The sequence below is a fragment of the Xiphophorus couchianus genome, chromosome 5 (genome assembly GCF_001444195.1).
Source record: "Xiphophorus couchianus chromosome 5, X_couchianus-1.0, whole genome shotgun sequence".
Taxonomy (NCBI): domain Eukaryota; kingdom Metazoa; phylum Chordata; class Actinopteri; order Cyprinodontiformes; family Poeciliidae; genus Xiphophorus; species Xiphophorus couchianus.
In genome coordinates this window covers 25,580,945-25,598,442 of record NC_040232.1, presented here as the reverse complement: position 1 = coordinate 25,598,442, position 17,498 = coordinate 25,580,945, and the positions used below count along the sequence as shown (strand labels likewise).

Below are 17,498 nucleotides of genomic sequence, written 5' to 3'. Positions count from 1 at the left end.
AAAGAACTGTGTCGCTAGATTTATAGGCTGCATGATTCTCATTGCCTTGAGAATCAATTAGGAGTTTCTTCTTTCTAAACAAATTAATTTTAATACACCAACTGGTATTGAGCAGCACTTTCCACTGTCTGTTACTTAAAAGTTAAAAGTTTTCATGAGAAATTCTTTTCCTTTCACTGACCCTCATACATTTTCTTTGTATAATTTATAGTTAAGCTAATGGCAGAAAGTTGCACACTGCTGAATAAGGGTTGTCATGGTAATGTTTTAGGAGCAGCCATCATCTGATAGGTTGTCATGTTATATGTGATCCAATAGGTGGAGCTGTTTTACAATACAAAAGATTAAAGATGAGTAGAGGCGCAGTGATAGCTGACTGTGCTATCATCCACGCCTTTTAAAAAGCAGAATAATAATACATTATTTAATGACAATTTTGCATAAACAGCCTTAAATCATCCCAGATAATCTCAGCAAAATCTAAATCTGGACTTTTACAATGACAATAAAGATTTATCTTATCTATCTTATGGAGCCAAACAGCAAAGCCTCCCCAGACTCTGACACTTTCACCAAATTTGTTCACAGATTATATGAGGTTCTTTTTCTTAAATGCTGTTTTTGGTTTGCACCCAACATATCCTCAGTTCCGGTGTCCAAACAATTCAAAAACCGTTGCTCCAGGAGTCAATTTGTTGTTAAAGCCAACTGTACACTTATATCTATCTATAGTTTTAGAGTCTATATTTGATACTCAGCATGGACTACTTTCTGCCTCAAAATAAAGACTTTCTTAAGCCGCAAACATTATGCAGAAAGACAGCAAGTGTGGATTTCTACCAACTGCGCCACTGTGCAGCCAGTTTGGAAAACATGAGCATGATCACGTGAAAGCAGCCCTTGGTCAAAGTCCTAAACTGTAACATCACCAGAACATCCTGTAAGATGTAGCCTACATGTAGAGAGTTCATTTGATCCGCATTACAATAATATCACAGCCATCCACCTGGGGGAAACTGGCCCACTTTCAAAAAAAAAGCAATCCTCTCGTCACCAGTAGCAGAGAGGGAATAAGCTTCGGCTGCCGACTGGGATGTAAAGGATGCTGCAGAACAAGTGTGATCTCAAGTTGCACGGCAATTACATCTGGGTATCAGTGTGACGTGTTGAGAATTTTGATGACTCATTTAGTGATGATTTAAATGAGAATCAGTTATGCAACTACTTTACCATGTGGCAGAGTGGAAGTGGAGTCAAAAGCAAGACTTGGATCGTTTTATTTTTAGCTCCGTTTAGAAATGACCACTGAATAAGGGTGCAAAATGGATCTTTGGTGGCTTTTACAGACGGGGTTAGCCTCATCTGTGCAGCAGCAGCAGTATTTTATGGCCAAAGAATTTTAAGTAGTGGATCTAAAGCACTCAGTGCTCCATCACCCAGGGGATGTCTGAGGCAGAAGCTTTTATCCAAGACGGCTTGGAAGCTTTTGGGAGGCTAGAGACATTGCCCTACCATTCAGAGTTTCTATTTATTCATGAAAAGAACTCGGTCGGCCGAAGAAACTTCAGAACTTATAGATTTTTTCCCCCCGACAAGCCTCTTACATAAGCCAGACTTAACAGCTTTACGGATCCAGACAGGAATTCTGGTCACCGTGAGATTAAAACATCTGGAGTCTGAACATGCTCAGAATTATCATGCTTTATTAATAAGGTTACAGTGACATTTGATGTAGACCGACAATGTTGCACATTGCTCAGGCACAGAACAAGCCTTGTATGAACAATACACAAGCTGTACAGAGTAAAGCTCCACTCCAAAGGAAAGGATCAAGTGAGGGGACTTCACAAAAAACAGTGAACTCGCATTAAAGCTTTGGCTGAAGGTTTCTTTATGAACGGCAACACAAAACATTACAAATTAGCATCGACTTCCATTTCCCGGAGGTCTAAAATAAAAAAAACTAAACTAAAAGATATCACAGGACATAACCATCTACTCAGATGATATGCTTATTAAATATAAATAAATATATAAATAAAGAATAAATACTGTTTGGTCACCACCAAGCTTCCATTTATGGTAACTGTACAATGAAAAAAATACCAGTGCTGAAACCAAAGCAGCTGCAATAATCTCATCAAGTGTTGAACAACAAAAAAAAAACGTTTCCATGATACTCCTTGCAAAGTGCTTCTAGTTCAAAGTTAGGCGTGAGCATGCATGTTTAAAGCGATTACGCGTCTGGTCTACGGGCGACGCGGCGAAGTGAGTGCAATCCCATGATGCAACAGCCCCTTATCAGGGCCCCAATGTTGTAGACCGGAGCGTTTCCGTCCACACCGTGCCTCGAGTACAGCCAGGCCACAGTGGGCAGCACGGGGGCTGCCACTGCCACCAGATCCACCAGGAAGTTGTTGCTCCAGTAACGCTTGTCCACCAGTTCTTGTCTCGTTGATTCGAAAGGTTTCTCTTCCTGGGCGGTGAAGTCCAGCTCCTCCATGAACTGGCTGCTCTTCGTGTTGTCTGAACAACCGGAATCAGCAGACGTGCTGGATTGATCCACCGTGGATGCGGGTAGCTTTGGGAGTTCCAGGAGTCCGCTGGGAGGAGCTGCGTCCCCTAGTGATGATCCATGGAGCTTCAGCAGCTGAAGTAGTAGAGCCTGCAGGTCTGCCGATATGGACGGAAAGTCGGTCTGAACTTCTTTGTCATCTGTGTTTTGGTGGCAAGGTGCATTTGAAGAGATGGTGACTGTGGACGAAAGTGCATTTGGCGGAGATGCTGGAGAAGATCTGTTCGCTAGCCATCTGTCTTCTGTCGGCGCAGGCTGCCCAGCGTCCGTCTCCACTGGGAGCCCTTGGCTGCAGCTGGAGTCCTGGCTGAAATCCGCTGCAGTAGACATGAAGACCTGCTCAAAGATGTCCCCTCTGTTGGCCATCTCATCGTTCACCAGCAGTCCACTGTCTGCCATCGCCTCCGCTCCCAGATTCCCCATCTCCAGCCCTCCGTCCTCCTCACCCATCAGCTTCTTATCACCCCCTTCAGGACCGTCGCACATGAAGTCCAAGGCACCTTCATCTTGGAGGGCGGAGCCACTTTGGGCAAGCTCCATGCTGTGCAGCAGGGACTCCAGCTTCCTGTTTTGGATGTTGATATCTATGAAGTACTTCTGTATTCCCTTGTCTTTCTCCATCAGGCTGTTCTTCATGGTTTCCACCACCTGACGCAGCTGCCTGATCTCTTTGCGGGCCTCTTTGAGGGACAGCTGAGCCTCCACTCTGTGGCATTCTTCTTCAATCCAGTCTTCCCTCATTCTGCAAAGCTGGGACTTGAGCTCTTGGATCTCGTTCTCTCTGGTGAATTAGAAAGCACACTGTCAGAAATAATCCATTTTGTACACCACATTGTATACAGGGCAGGATTTCCACAAGACATCCAGAATGTTTTCCTTATGCAATAGCTCATTCCTAATTTATTTCTATCGAGTAGATGCTTAGATTGAGCTCCTGGAGGTATTATGTCACCAGTTTCTTCTAAAGCGGTTATCTAACCATTTTGGAACAAACGACATGAGACATTTCCTTTTCACCAACATTACAAGTACAAAAGTACAAGAATCAATTATTAATTGAACTTTGTTGCCAGATGCCAACAACAAAAAAGCATCTTGGGATATATAAAGTCAATTTGTTGACTTTAGCTTTGTTTCCATTACCCATATAGTTGCACAAATTGGAACTACGAAAACAAATGTGCTTATTTGAAACATGCCAATTAAAAAAAAAAACCCAAAAAACTCACATTTGATTGAAATCAGTCTGTTCGCAAAACTGCAACGAAACACTTGTTTTGCACGATCATAGTTGATCACACAAGTCGTGATCAACAACCAAATGTTACAACTACAAAGACAACAGGAAATAGTTTGAGTTTGACAGCATGGTTTGATTTTCCATGACTTCTCACATGAACAAACATATTCAGGTGTGATTTTAATTGTGTTCCTATGTAATGGGAAAAATACACAAATGTGCCAATGTGTCGCCCCCCCCCCAACATTGGTGAAATATTAAACTTTTGTACATTTTTGTAATAAAAACAGCTACTGATGGGGCAGCAACTGAACAGATCTTGAATCACTTTCATCCAGACGGATTAGGTTCCCCATGGGGAATGAGGCTCTGAGGGAGCGTTCCACTTCCATTTTGTTCAGTCGTAAAAGTTTGAGCCAATGTCTGATTGATGATCCACCAAACCAAGTCTGAAGGAATCAAAGCAAGGTTACTGATTATCTTCTTAACCGAAACTTTTGCAAATCCAAATTTCTTGCTAAAGTAAAGTAGAAATTGATTTCCACATATCCTCCACCTGTAAATGCAACGTTCTGCTGGCCTCAGCATAACTAATGAAATGCCAAAATAGTCAAATCCAATGAATAAAAACAGTGGAGTGTTTAATTGTGTGCCTTGTGCACAACTGAATCAGGTGCAGTTCTAAATATTAGCTTGTTCAATTGCTACAAGTCACTTTTTAATTTTAAATATTGTAAATGGATCCACTTTTTCTATGTGCATGCATGGTGGGGCTCAGTTGTCTTTTTTTAAAAAAAATGGGCCATGTTGGCAATTCTGCAGAAAGGCATTATTAAAAAGAGGATGCAGTTATACAAGATAAAAATCAGATTTACCCTAAACAAGTTTTCTATGGCTTTATGCCTGCAGTAAATGAGTAGTTTGTACCCTTGAGCATCAAGATGGAGAAAAACTTGGTGTATTTTAGCCAAGACACTTATGCTTTGAAAGCATTAGCTATGATGCTAGTTAAGTTGCTTTTTACCCAAATAAATAGCAACTTAACCCACAATTAGCCAAACCACATGTAGCGTGATTGCATGATTGTAAACCCAACTTTGGCCAATTTGTACGTTTCAGCAGTGGGTGCCGTACAACCTGTCGTGGACTTTGTTCTCCGACTCCATCAGCTTGATCTTCAGGTGTCTGATGGCCACTTCCTTCTGCTGCAGCGGGGTCAGGTACTGCTCGGGGTTCGGGGGCCTGACGCCGTGGTTGTCTTCGCAGGAGCGGTAGCGGCCCAAGCTCACTCTTCTGTCGAGCACAGAGATGACGACGGTGGTGAAACGGAACATTTACCTCTTCTGGAACAAACAACTCATCGGTCTTCATGAAGACATTTTAAAGCAGCAGCAGAAAAAAAGAAAGAAAAAAAAAGAAACTGATGCTTAAGATGCAAAGTGATTCTGTGGTAAAGGTAATTAGTCTGACTCACAGAGTGCTGTCAGAGCAGATGCTCCCTGAAGCCTGGAATTACTGTTGACAGGATTTCTGAGAGTCTTGTCTTATGAGCACAAACGCCTTCATTTGTCTTAATTTTTTTTTTTTTTTTTTTAAATCTAATGTCCTCTGAGTGCTTTATGACATGCACATTTATTTAAGGTAAAAAGATTCATGGATTTATGTTTCTGATCATCTTTTTTTGTGGATTTGTACAAAGCAGCATGAAAGCCTCGCTCTCCGGCAATATCCTAGCAACCTGGAATACTTGAGGCTTTGATGCAAACGCTCTGCTCTCCTGCCAGAAATAGAACAGCCAAGGAGAAGGCAACACTGGGGAGAAACGGATGTCACATGACACGTAGCCATACAGGCAGAAAAATAAAAAAAGCTGAAAGGGGAAAGGTTTTAAAGTGGCAGCAGTTTAGGATTTAGCTGCGAGTACGAGATAAGGAAGAATCCTTGTGAACAAAACCCCGAAAAGGCTTTGAGACAAACAGTTTCATTGAGGCGTCACAGATATTTTTAGGTCACTTTTTTGTCCATGTAGTGAGCAACCTAAAGCACCAAGTAAAAAAATAATGATTATTTTTTTTTTAAATCAATGATGTAAAAACAAATTCCAGATCTTCCCACTTCCTCCATTCTGGTCAGGCCTGAGTCAGCCGAGTGCCTGCTTATACATTTACACTACAAAGTGCTCACTAATCCCAGTCAGACTATAACCAATATAATCCCAGACAGCTGCATGACAGGAAAAGACAGTCTGGTTTTAATCCCACCACCCACTCACTCACTGACTGACAGCCATTTTGCCTGTTTAGTTAAAAACTCAAATCCATCTTTTTCTCACCCTCAGAGAAAGACTTCTGATAAATGTAAGATGGAAATTTCACCAGGTCATCGTCTTGACAACATAAATTGCAACCAGAACCTTTCACTTCGCATTGGCAATTTAAACATGCAGGATGGTTGGCGTTAAATGAAGGACTTATACCTAGAAGAGGGACTGGAGTTGCAGCTGCTGCCGAGAGTCGAAGATGCAGCTCTGGGGGGAGTCCTGTAGGGGGCGTAAAGTTCGGAGTCGTGCTTCAAAGACGGAACCCCGGCTGGTTTGAAAACCGGGAGCGTTCTGATGTGAGGGCCACGGCTTCAGTGGAGTTTGGAGAAGGTATTAAAAAAAACAAAAACGTATGAATGAGTTAAAAACCGGTCACTTTCTCTGGCCATCTGAATGATACAAGAGGATTCAGTCAACATACCAGCGCGAAGAAACTTTCTTCCCAACCGAATTCGATGCGAGGATCTCCTTGGTCTTCAGGCTGCCTGTGCTGCTGGAGGAACTGAAATCTGCTTCACTGCCTGCAGGGGGAGCTGGTGAGGTGTTAGCTTGCTAGCAGATTTGAAAGATTTTGAAGACACGAGTGAAGATTCTTTATGCTACTTTCTGTGATAGAAAATAGAGGGATTTCTTAGCAAAAGCTAGAAGACTGCTCCAAGTTCACTTATTTCCTCTTGTAGACATTTCTAAGACTGTGGCATAATTTCCAACTTGGATCTTTTGACTTCAAATTCCAACTGGAAAATTTTAACTTTTGTGTAAAAAAAAGAAAAATTAATTTCCAATTAAGCTACTTTGTTTTAAAAAAATTTTTTTTTGTTTGTTTTTTTAAATCGAGATTGAAATTCTCACTTGATGCATCACCTGTTTGGAAAAAAAAAACAATAGCTACGATTCAAAACCAAGTTTAGTTAGCAAGCTGTTAGCTAACCAGGGATTTCTACACTTCTATTTGAAATAGGTTTCACAAATCCATCTGTACAGCTCATTTATAGACAATTCACAACAAATCACAAGAAATGATGCAACGTTCCACTTTACTGGATGCATCCAATTTGAGTCCAGTTTTATAGAATCCAGTTCAGTTCAAATTGAATTTAAAATCATTCCAAGAGCCAGTAAAATCCAACCTGATAATCGGATCAACGTCACATTACACAGAGCTCAACTATAAAACAATACAGTCACTTTCAGCTGATTGCAGCTGATAAAGGTTATCAAACCAAGGAAACTCAGCTGATTGAATCAAGTCATTGACTTTGTTACAAAGTTAAAATCTTCATCAGAAGTACATATAGGCTACATTGGTTTCAGTCACTGGACTTCGCATTTTGCAGTGGTACACCCATCAGGAAAAATCATAGTTAAAAATAAATCCCTTTATTAACATTCATACTGTAATTCTGAGTATTCCTGCAAATACAGGACACATACCCCGACTCAAATTAGCGCACCGGTTCATTTGCCGTTTAAATTTTAGTTTTCTTCTGTGGCTTGAAATTTCAAGAAATATTTGGACCAGTTTTGACTCGGAACGTTTTCCATTGTTTTACAGTGATTTGAAAATGCAATTACTCAGGATTCTTGATTTTTAAAAAGCTTAATTTTCATCATCAATAATATATTTGAACAACCTTCTGATAGTGGAGGCTTTTGAAAACTTCTCACCTAAAAAGCTCTTATTTTGACAAGTTTGCCTGCATGCCAGGGTAAAGTCCAAGTCTGTTAATCAATTTATTTGTTTTGGCTTCAGTGATTAATGACAGTTACCATTTTCACATGTGTCCATTGCTGATGCCTGTTAGAGATTGTGTTCCTTTCAAACAATTACTTAATTTCAGAAGTGACATTTCAAATTTGTGATTTTCATCCTTTCGGGGTTTCTAGCTGCACTGGTGCATGTCTTCAGCAGGCGTTGCCTTGGGCAATTAATATAGCAATGACAAAATGGATTTGCATTTTAGAAATTGCATCACAACTTCATTGCTTTATGCATTTCTTGAGTTTAAAAAAAATGCTCAGAAAACAGATTAGTAAATCACATCAAATTTGAATGATACATTTACTGCAAAAACAAAAGCTTACCAAGTAATTTTCATCTAGTTTCTAGTTCAAATACCTTCACACACTTGAAGACAAAGTTAACTGACCAGTAACTTTTCACCAATATATAGGAGTTTGTTTTAAATCAATAATTCCTCAATATTGATTAAAAACAGGACTTGTTCAATTGTCTCCCTTATAACAAGATGTTTTCCCCAAAGTGGAATAAACAACTTCATAAATATTAAGGAATTATTGACTTAATTTCTAAAAAGAAACTTGTAAGTTACTTAAAGTCTACCAAGACTTTTGCAATATAAAAACACCTGGGAAGAGACTGTGTTGTTACAGCGTTCTGCCAAACTAAATCCTAATTCCAAAGACCAGACTAAATGTTAGGATTCGTCATCACTCAAATAATGACCTGAGATAATGGAACAATCAAAGTCCTACCTGAGAAACATCTCTTCCCATCAAACAGCACCATAGTAACGTGTCTAGTGACGGCTGTGAAAACAAAACGTAACTCAAACTTGATGCCTGTGACCTTCACCACTTTGTGAGTCAACTGAGAATCTGTGCATGTTCCCTCCGTGAAGTAACCTCCTGCTAATCAGACTAATTGGCTGAGTGCCGACACTTTTCCCACAACCAATCAGCTTTTCTTCCTGCCTCAGAGTCACAATCAGGCCCCCTTTTTTTTCTCCCCCTTTTCTCTTTTATTCTGAGATTAAAAGGGCAGGAAATTTAATTTGGGGGTGAAAACAGAGAACTGTTTCTGCTCAGTCTTAAAAAAAAATGCACTCTGGTCTCTTTTTAGGAAACAGACTTTGACACTGCCAGTGTTTGTTATGTGGTTGCAATTGTGACATGTGACGAATGTTGCTACTGTACTTTGGTCTGTACTGTTGTTAGACAGAAGCCTGTGGAGAGAAAAATAAAATCTAACGGAACAAATCTGTCTAAAGAAACCGAGGAGAGGAGCTTTATTATTTTTTCTTTTTACACTTTTAAGAAAATAATAAAACATAACATTCTATTAAGGCACAATGATGTATATTGGCTCAGCAGTGCTGCGTCATTAGATAATACATCACTTTTGAATGGCTTTTACAGGACATTTCTCTTGTAACTACTCGTTTTCATTCTAAAACTTTTGCTAATACAAGCATGTGACATGTTCATTTTAAACCGTACATGAATGACATAAAGAAATAAGCAAGAGATTATGATAAATCTGGGGGGAAAAAAATACATTTTAAAATGTTATGTTTTTTTTTTTTTTCGATAAAAAACTACATTTTGTGACATCTTCGTCTTTACCTCGGGCTCTCGGGGCAGACCTCATCTCCCTCTTGTGCCTGGGCGCGCCGCGGGCCTCCCCGCCGCTCTCGGCCACCATCCTCACCCTCTTCGCTTTGGCTTTGCGCTCCGGCAGCGTCGGCGACGCGTGGGCGCTCCGCTCAGAGCCTGACGGAGTTTTGGAGGGGGACACAGACTGACTAGTGGGGCAGCCGGTGTCATCTATTGTGGACAGGCACACAGAACATGCCAGGAGCATGCGGGGCAGAGCACGCAGCCAAACACAAGCAGTCAGTAGCTACGTTTCCATCGCTGACGTGCGCAGACGTTAGTCGATATTATGCTTATGTCGAAAAAAAAAAAAAAGAAGAAAAATACGATTTTGCAAGAGCGGAGTTTCCATTTAACAAGAAACTAAATTAAAAATGCACGCTAACAAGCTTGCTCACGCGACAAGTCATTCAAAATGGTGGCAGCGATGGATGTAAACAGTTACATGTAAAATGTTCGTAACTGAGCCACTTCAGAAAATTAACAAAAACAAACCGTCGTCCTCCTACTACTTCCTGTCGTCTTCTTCTTCGTCGTTTTTTTTTTTTTGTGTGTGTTGTTGTTGTTGTTGCCAGCAGTACCATCCGGTTGTTGGTACCGTGATGTGAAACAAGCGTTTCCGTTGCACGGAAATACATCTTTTTCACTGAAAAAAGCTCCTCATCGTAGCGCAAAAACATTTTAGTGAGTTTTTTTCTATATAGGCGTTTGTTCCATTAGGCTAATTTATTTTTTTTATTTATTTATTTATTTATTTATTTTTTCGTAATTTCAATTCACACACTTTTAATGGAAACGCAGCTAGTCAGAGAGGTTCATCACCTCTGTGCTCACACACAGACACTCTCCGGTGCATCGTGTTTGCTCCTTATCTCCGCAGGATTACATTTGAGTCAACATTAAAAAAATATATATTACATTGGCCAGGTCTGTTTTTTTGTAAGGTTGCATAATCCACTATGCAAATTTAATCAAACAGCAGAAGCAGTGTAATGCAATTTGACACCTGGCATAACTGATTAAAGCATCTGAGGTTTCTATGTTTAATTCAGTATGTAAAGCCCTCAAAGTATGTGTTATGCAACGACATTTCACTGTGAAAACTGCTCATTTTTGGCTGATCCTGAGGTTCCATCTTACCGGAGCAAAAGCTGTTGGTGCTGATGGTCCTCTTGGAGTGATCGGAGCTGATGTCGCACTCCTTCCCCTCCTCCTCGGACAGCAGGGAATCAGACAGAGGCGAGCCTTTGTCCTTCGGCCGGAAAGGATGGAGGACCAAGCGTGGGATGCGGCTGCGGGGGCTTCCTTTCTCGGGTGATTTCTTTTCCTGTCGTAAACATTTGCCCGCATAAAAAGTCAAAATAAAAGAATTTAGATTCACTTACATAAAGCTTTCTTTTGAAAATAACTAGGCGTGGGTGATATCGGGATAAACTTAAAGTTCTATCACGATGTTTTGTGGTGTGTATCGTGATAACGATAAAAGTGACAATAGCTATTTACTCCTTCTTTTTCAATTAACTGTATGGGCTGCGACCACACAGCCCGACAAACAACAACATTTGAAAAACATTCCTTACATGCTTCTTCAGGACACAAGTAACATAAAGAAGTGTGATTTGTATCACTAAACTGCACACCGCGACCACATTTAATGATACTTTCAAATGTGTTGGTATTTTTGAAGCTCTCATCGAACAAACAGTGGAGATAATAGTGAAACTACCAAACCCAAAAATATGGTCAATTTAGTTTGTTTTGTTTTTTAAACATCATTAATTGAGATGTATTGTTACAATGATAAATCAACATTCTTATCAGGAGAAGAAATTTATCGCAATAAATCCTAAACGATACGATAAAAGCCAAACTGTTCATAACCCTAAAACTTTTTTCCATTTCTTTTATTTTTCTACTCTTTCCACAGATTCTCGATTGTATTTAGGTCCAAACTTTGACTTGATTTAAATCGTTCCATTACAGCGCTGGATCTGGAAGTAACGCTTAGGGCTGTTTTTCTGTCAGATTAAGTTGATCAAACTAACATTATTTACATTTGTTTAACATGACAACTTAATAGCTTTAATAAATTCACTTGGACAAACTTCATTTGATTGCTTGTGACCAGTTAGCACAACAAATTGAAGTTAAATCAACTGTTTTCTTTTTTCAGTGTATCGGTTTAGATCTTTCTTGCGAAGAACTATTTCTAACTTCAGGTGATGATTGAACGGTTAAACGCTGGAATATTATTTTAGACTTTATCCCTAACATGTCCACACACAGTAACTTCTAAAGGAAAATGGCTGCGCCGGATTTAATTTAGGTCTATCAAAAGTAGGAGGACTGAATATACATGGAAAGCCCATGTTCAGAAAAAAAATAAGGTTTTGTAAAGATATTTAAGACTGTCATTTGACAAAATGTGAAATGCCTCAAGGAGTTTTTACAGTTTATGTTATTACTATAGTTATACTTATCATTTATACTGCCTCAAACAGCAATTTCTACATGATTATTGTCGAAGCTCTCATCAAAACACTCAAAAGCGAGAAGAGAAGACTCACCTCATATTCTTGGAATGGTCCCATTGTGTTTGATGCAGCGTTATTCCCTAGTGAGAGGAAGGGAAAAGAAAAATCCAGAGATTTATTTTTGGTACGAAACATGTCCGTGGCAGCATTTTGACGTGGCACTGAAACTGCTCAAAAACAAGAGTCCTCTGTCTGAACTCTGTTACGCCACTAAATCCCACCCTCAACACACACATACACACACACATTTAGAAACACACACAAACACAGAGCCTGCCTGGTACTGATGGCACATGAATTCTTGACCTGGACAGACATATAAAAATCCAACCTAATATTTGTATCTTTTTGTTTTGTTTTGTTTTTTTAGTTTCTGACACCATTTGAATGAGGTAAAAAAAAACAAAAAATGTAGAGATGCCATATTTTTATTTTGTCCAGGTTATTGAATAATTCTAAAATTATTAGATTGAGTTTTACTCTGAGGCAAGGAAAAATGAATTTACAGAAAAGAATCATGACCACAAACTTCAGCGTGTTTTCTGAAGGATTTGTGCGACAGGTTAACACAAAGCTGTGCATAATTGTTAAGTGAAAGGAAAAGAACATCCATCCATCCATCCATCCATTTTCTGTTCACCCTTGTCCCTAATGGGGTCGGGAGGGTTGCTGGTGCCCATCTCCAGCTACGTTCCGGGCGGGAGGCGGGGTTCACCCTGGACAGGTCGCCAGTCTGTCGCAGGGCAACACAGAGACATACAGGACAAACAACCATGCACACACACACTCACACCTAGGGAGAATTTAGAGAAACCAATTGACCTGACAGTCATGTTTTTGGACTGTGGGAGGAAGCCGGAGTACCCGGAGAGAACCCACGCATGCACAGGGAGAACATGCAAACTCCATGCAGAAAGACCCCGGCCGGGAATCGAACCCAGGACCTTCTTGCTGCAAGGCAACAGTGCTACCAACTGCGCCACTGTGCAGCCCAGGAAAAGAACACATTTTCAAAATTTTGTTCCAAAACCTGAAAAGTGTGGCATGCATTTCTATTTATTTCTCTCTTGGAAACCCAGAATCAATCCGTAAATGACATTTATGTTCTACAATGGCCTAATCAAAGTTTGGACCTAAATCCACTGGACATTTTCTGCTTAGATTTGTCTCACTGAGCTATTTTTGATAAATATATTGGGCCGAACAAAAAAACTGTATAAAAATGCAAAGGTGCAATAAAGAGAATAACGACATCTGTATCTACAGATTTTTTTGTTGTAAAAACCAAATTATAATTTTACTTCACAATTATTAATCACTTTGTGCTCGTCTGTCACATTAAATCCCAACAAAATACGCTAAAGTTCGTGGTTATAATGTAAAAAAACCCAAAAAACACTTTGGTAAGGAATCTACTATTTGATTTCGACTCTCAATAAACTTAAAAACGTCTTTAAAAAGTAAACAGGATTCAGAGTCATGCGCACACACACACACACACACACACACACACACACACAACAACAACAACAACACCCCCCCCACACACACACACACACACCCTGTGATAGACTTTGATAGAGTTTGCAGAGCAGGAAAGGACTTGTGTAACAGTAAACCTTGGCTTTTGTTGTTGCATGTTATACACAATATTGAAGCATTTTTTATTGATGCCACAGAGATAAATAATGCAGACCTTTATTCATGCTTGGATAAACTTTTTACCTCACTTCCTCTCTCTTGTTGGTTGCGTAAGTGGGATGAGTTGCATAAGTGTATAAATATTTTTTCTACTTTTTTCTGTAAGGAATGGCGTCATTTACCTCCAAAGAGGAGGATTTTACATTTTGTGAACACATCACTCATTTAAATCCTTTTTTGTTTGTTTTTTTTTTTAATCCACCATTGATGTTAAACGTAACAGTGTTCTAAAATGATCATCTTTCACCATTCTAGGTAACCCAGAATGATTCAAAATTATCCTTTCTTTTCCCAAATCACGGAGGACCAAAGATGATTGCTAAAGCGGGTCAGGATGTCTGGGGAGTCCGAGCTCAGCTCACTTTTAGAAACCGATTTAGGTGGCTTAAATCACTTGTGAGGGCCCACACCTCCTATTCTGGGGTGGCATCCTGCAGCGTGGCAACGCGGCAGAATGAGATAATAAGTGCCGATGCTGAACAACAACCGCCTTGCCCTAGCAACACACATAGCAACAGAGATGAATGAAAAAAATCAAGCAAGAGTGGAGCAGCTGAATCTACATATCTGCACAGTGTTCTCACCCTGAGAGGCTGTTCTTCCTTAAGAATATATGAAAATGAATCGTTTTAGGGAAGTATAATAGAGGGGTGCTTCTTACATACTTAATAATGATAGTAATTTTTAACAATTATGTAATGGTAGTACTAGCATGGGTGTAAAACTATATATATATGCATTTAACCACACCAGTAGATGCAGGGGATCACAGAAATATTAACTCTTAAAATGGCATTATTATGTATTTTCCATGCACATAGTGTAATTTTATAGCACAATAAAGTAACTATGTTACCTTCAGTTGTTATACAAATGCCATATCAAATATGACTTAAAGGAAATTTGTCTTTGTAACTTAACGTCTTGAAATTGGGTTTCTGTCTCTTTAAAAACTCCTGCCTTTTCTGAAACTCCGTCTTCAGGAAATCATCACAACATGGCTCCTCTATTAACCCTTTAGCAACGTTTTTACCAGCGTTTCACTGAGGAGTAGCTCCTATAATGAGCTCAGCAGATGCGCAGTTTCACCAGGTGTTTGCTAATTGCTGCTGGCTAGTCTGAAGGATCTGAAACTGCACCTCCGATGAGCAGCTGCGTCTGAAAGGCGTTGCTAGGTCCAACCAGGCGTTTTGACAGCTGAATGGTTGCGAAGGGAGATTAAAGGATTTCTCAAACATGCATGAAAGAATCAAGACGACACGAAATAACATTATAACATGAATTTAAAGCTAAAAAAAAGTCATCTTTTAGTTTTACAAAAAATGAAAAGCTAACATCATTGCATTTTAATTGGATTCTGTGGGACAGGCCGGCACAAAGCTGCACAAGGGCACTAATACGAAGAAAAGATCCATCCAAAGATCCACACTGAATATTTATCAGTGTTTTTTTATATATATAAGATGAACCTCCTCCACTGTGAATGTTATCCTGATTAAACAGGTTGCAAATAAACCCCACTTTGCTCAGTCTTTTTTTTCCCCTTTTTAACCATCTTGATGTCTTCAAAACCTCTCTGAGAGTTTAGCATCTTAATCACCAAAAAAAAATGCACATTATGTGCGTATATATAGGTGAAACTCCATTCAATTCATTTTCAACATTAAATTACTGCCTATGTTGCGATGACAAATTGAATTCAGCGCCCAATCGGAACATTTTGAATGCGAGGCGGAAGCAGAACGAATAATCCCAAGTCGCAGACCCCCCAAAAACAGACAATCCAGAAAAATCGGACTTCTCTAAAAAGCTGTTGGTGTGGCTGTAACTCTTTAAGCCTCCTCTGGAGCGCTTCCTCTCACCCAGATGGTGTCCTTTCCAAACGGCGTGGAGTGGGGGTCCATATTAATCCCCTTAATCCATCCCAAAGCAGGTTTCATAACGTCCATCTCTCCCGCTGACTAACTCGGAGCTGTTCACCCCAATCCCAGCAGTAACCTCGTGACCCACTGAGCACTTTGCAGAAATATTGCGGCGCATCACTTCAGATGGAACAGTCGATCTGGATCACGGCCAAAGAGAAAGATACAATAATCTAATCTTGCCATCATTCCCTCAGCTCATCAACTCCTAAATGGACTGCGTCACCGCTGCGTGATCTCACTACACGTCACTTCAACTCTTCTGAAACCAACCAGACACGGTCCACCAGCAAGAGGGCTTTTGTTTTTACACTGTCACCACTGCGAGTGATTCCCCCCAATTTTTTATTTTATTTTTTTTTTTGGTACAGTTTGTCCCCAAACCCAGTCAGAGGCGGCCAACAGTGCAACAACACGCCTAAAACAAATGCCGTCGTTTGCCGGACGAGGTGAGTCATCATCACACAGAAAAAGAAGTGTGTGTGTGTGTGGTCTCAAATGTGTTTACACGACGCCCTTTGTTTATCACTCCACACTTAACCCTTTCACAGAGTGTCATGTCGTCATCTCATAAGCCTGATTACTTTTACAATAAATATCTCGATAAAAAAAAAAAGTGACTGAATTTTTTGGGGGGGGGGGGGTCTAAAAGAAGATTTTTGTTGTTGTTCTGTTTCGCCAGGCACTCCCAGAGACGCATAGAGAAAAAAAATAAAATAAAATAAATAAATAAAAAATTGCGACGGGACTAGAACAACTTCAGCCTCGACGGAGATGCTGCAAAACAGAAAACCTTCAAAGAATACGGCCGATATTACTTTTAATAATAATTCATCTCGTTTCTTCGAGTCACGAGTAGTTTCACTTTCACTTAATGACGTATGTTAGTTTGATTTTCTTATTCATAGAGCGAGAATGACCTGAAACGCCTACCGGAATGTTTGAAGTTGATGTTTTGTTGTTGTTTTTTTTCGCCCTCGTCAGCTGATGATGCACAAAAGGGGCTTGTTGCTCTTCTGCTGCTGATGCTGCTTGTGCTGCTGATGCTGCTGATGCTGCTGATGCTGTCGGTTGCCAGCCTCGGCTCTGCCGGACGGATGCAGACTGGAAGGGGAGCTGGGCGCTTGCAAAGTGTCGACACAAACCGACTGGGCGGGAGTCGGGAGCTCTTACGATTGACGACGAGCGCTCAGTGCGCCTGACTGTGTTACATAACAGCGTTACTTAACCAGCGAAACGGGGAGTGAAAGGAGGGGAAAGTCAGCGCGACATGACAGGCCGAGTGGAAATGGCTCAGATGAGTCGTTTTACATTTTTAACTATAGATTTCTCAACGGGCTTCCTCGGAAAAAGTGGGATCTTTGCTCGAAGCGGCGCGGGAGAGAGAGCGAGTGGGGGGTGTTGTTCAAAGAAATGAATCGCAGTGACGCTGAACAGATTGTTCTGACGTCTGACTGGCATTTTTTTTTGACAAACTAGAGTTACAGCATCGCACCTAATATCCACACAAAGCGTTTTAGGCTTTTCTCGTGTGGAGCACAGACAGGTCAGCGCGTGTTCTCTCCATGGTGCTGAAGCTGATTGAGAACCTCAAGTTCAGCCATCTTAACACGAATAACGTGTTTGTTTGTTTTTTGTTTATATATATATATATATATATATATATATATATATATATATATATATATATATATATATATATATATATATATATATATATGATATCGTCGGGTCCATTCCCGGACCCTGCGAAATTTGCCGCATGTCTTCCCCCCTCTCCTTCCCCATTTCCTGTCAGCCTACTGTCATA

The 17,498-nt window shown here is 40.3% G+C and overlaps 1 protein-coding gene across 6 annotated transcripts; it reads right to left on the bottom strand.

The window, feature by feature from the left end:
- Positions 1-1,683: 1,683 nt before the first annotated feature.
- On the bottom strand, positions 1,684-16,870 carry sybu (syntabulin (syntaxin-interacting)). 6 transcript variants are annotated; one of them, XM_028018204.1, is made up of 8 exons: positions 16,622-16,870; positions 12,099-12,145; positions 10,672-10,858; positions 9,502-9,702; positions 6,557-6,668; positions 6,292-6,444; positions 4,953-5,108; positions 1,684-3,356 (listed from the first exon to the last, which is right to left on the bottom strand). In XM_028018204.1, the coding sequence occupies exons 2-8, from the start codon at positions 12,120-12,122 to the stop codon at positions 2,237-2,239; spliced, it is 1,953 nt and encodes a 650-aa protein (XP_027874005.1). In that variant the 5' UTR covers positions 12,123-12,145; positions 16,622-16,870; the 3' UTR covers positions 1,684-2,236. The 6 variants fall into 6 exon arrangements, with proteins under 6 accessions (XP_027874005.1, XP_027874004.1, XP_027874003.1 ...); XM_028018203.1 differs by having other exon boundaries at positions 6,557-6,656; positions 9,502-9,648; positions 16,622-16,860; XM_028018202.1 differs by lacking the exon at positions 16,622-16,870 and adding an exon at positions 15,629-15,979.
- Positions 16,871-17,498: the final 628 nt, after the last annotated feature.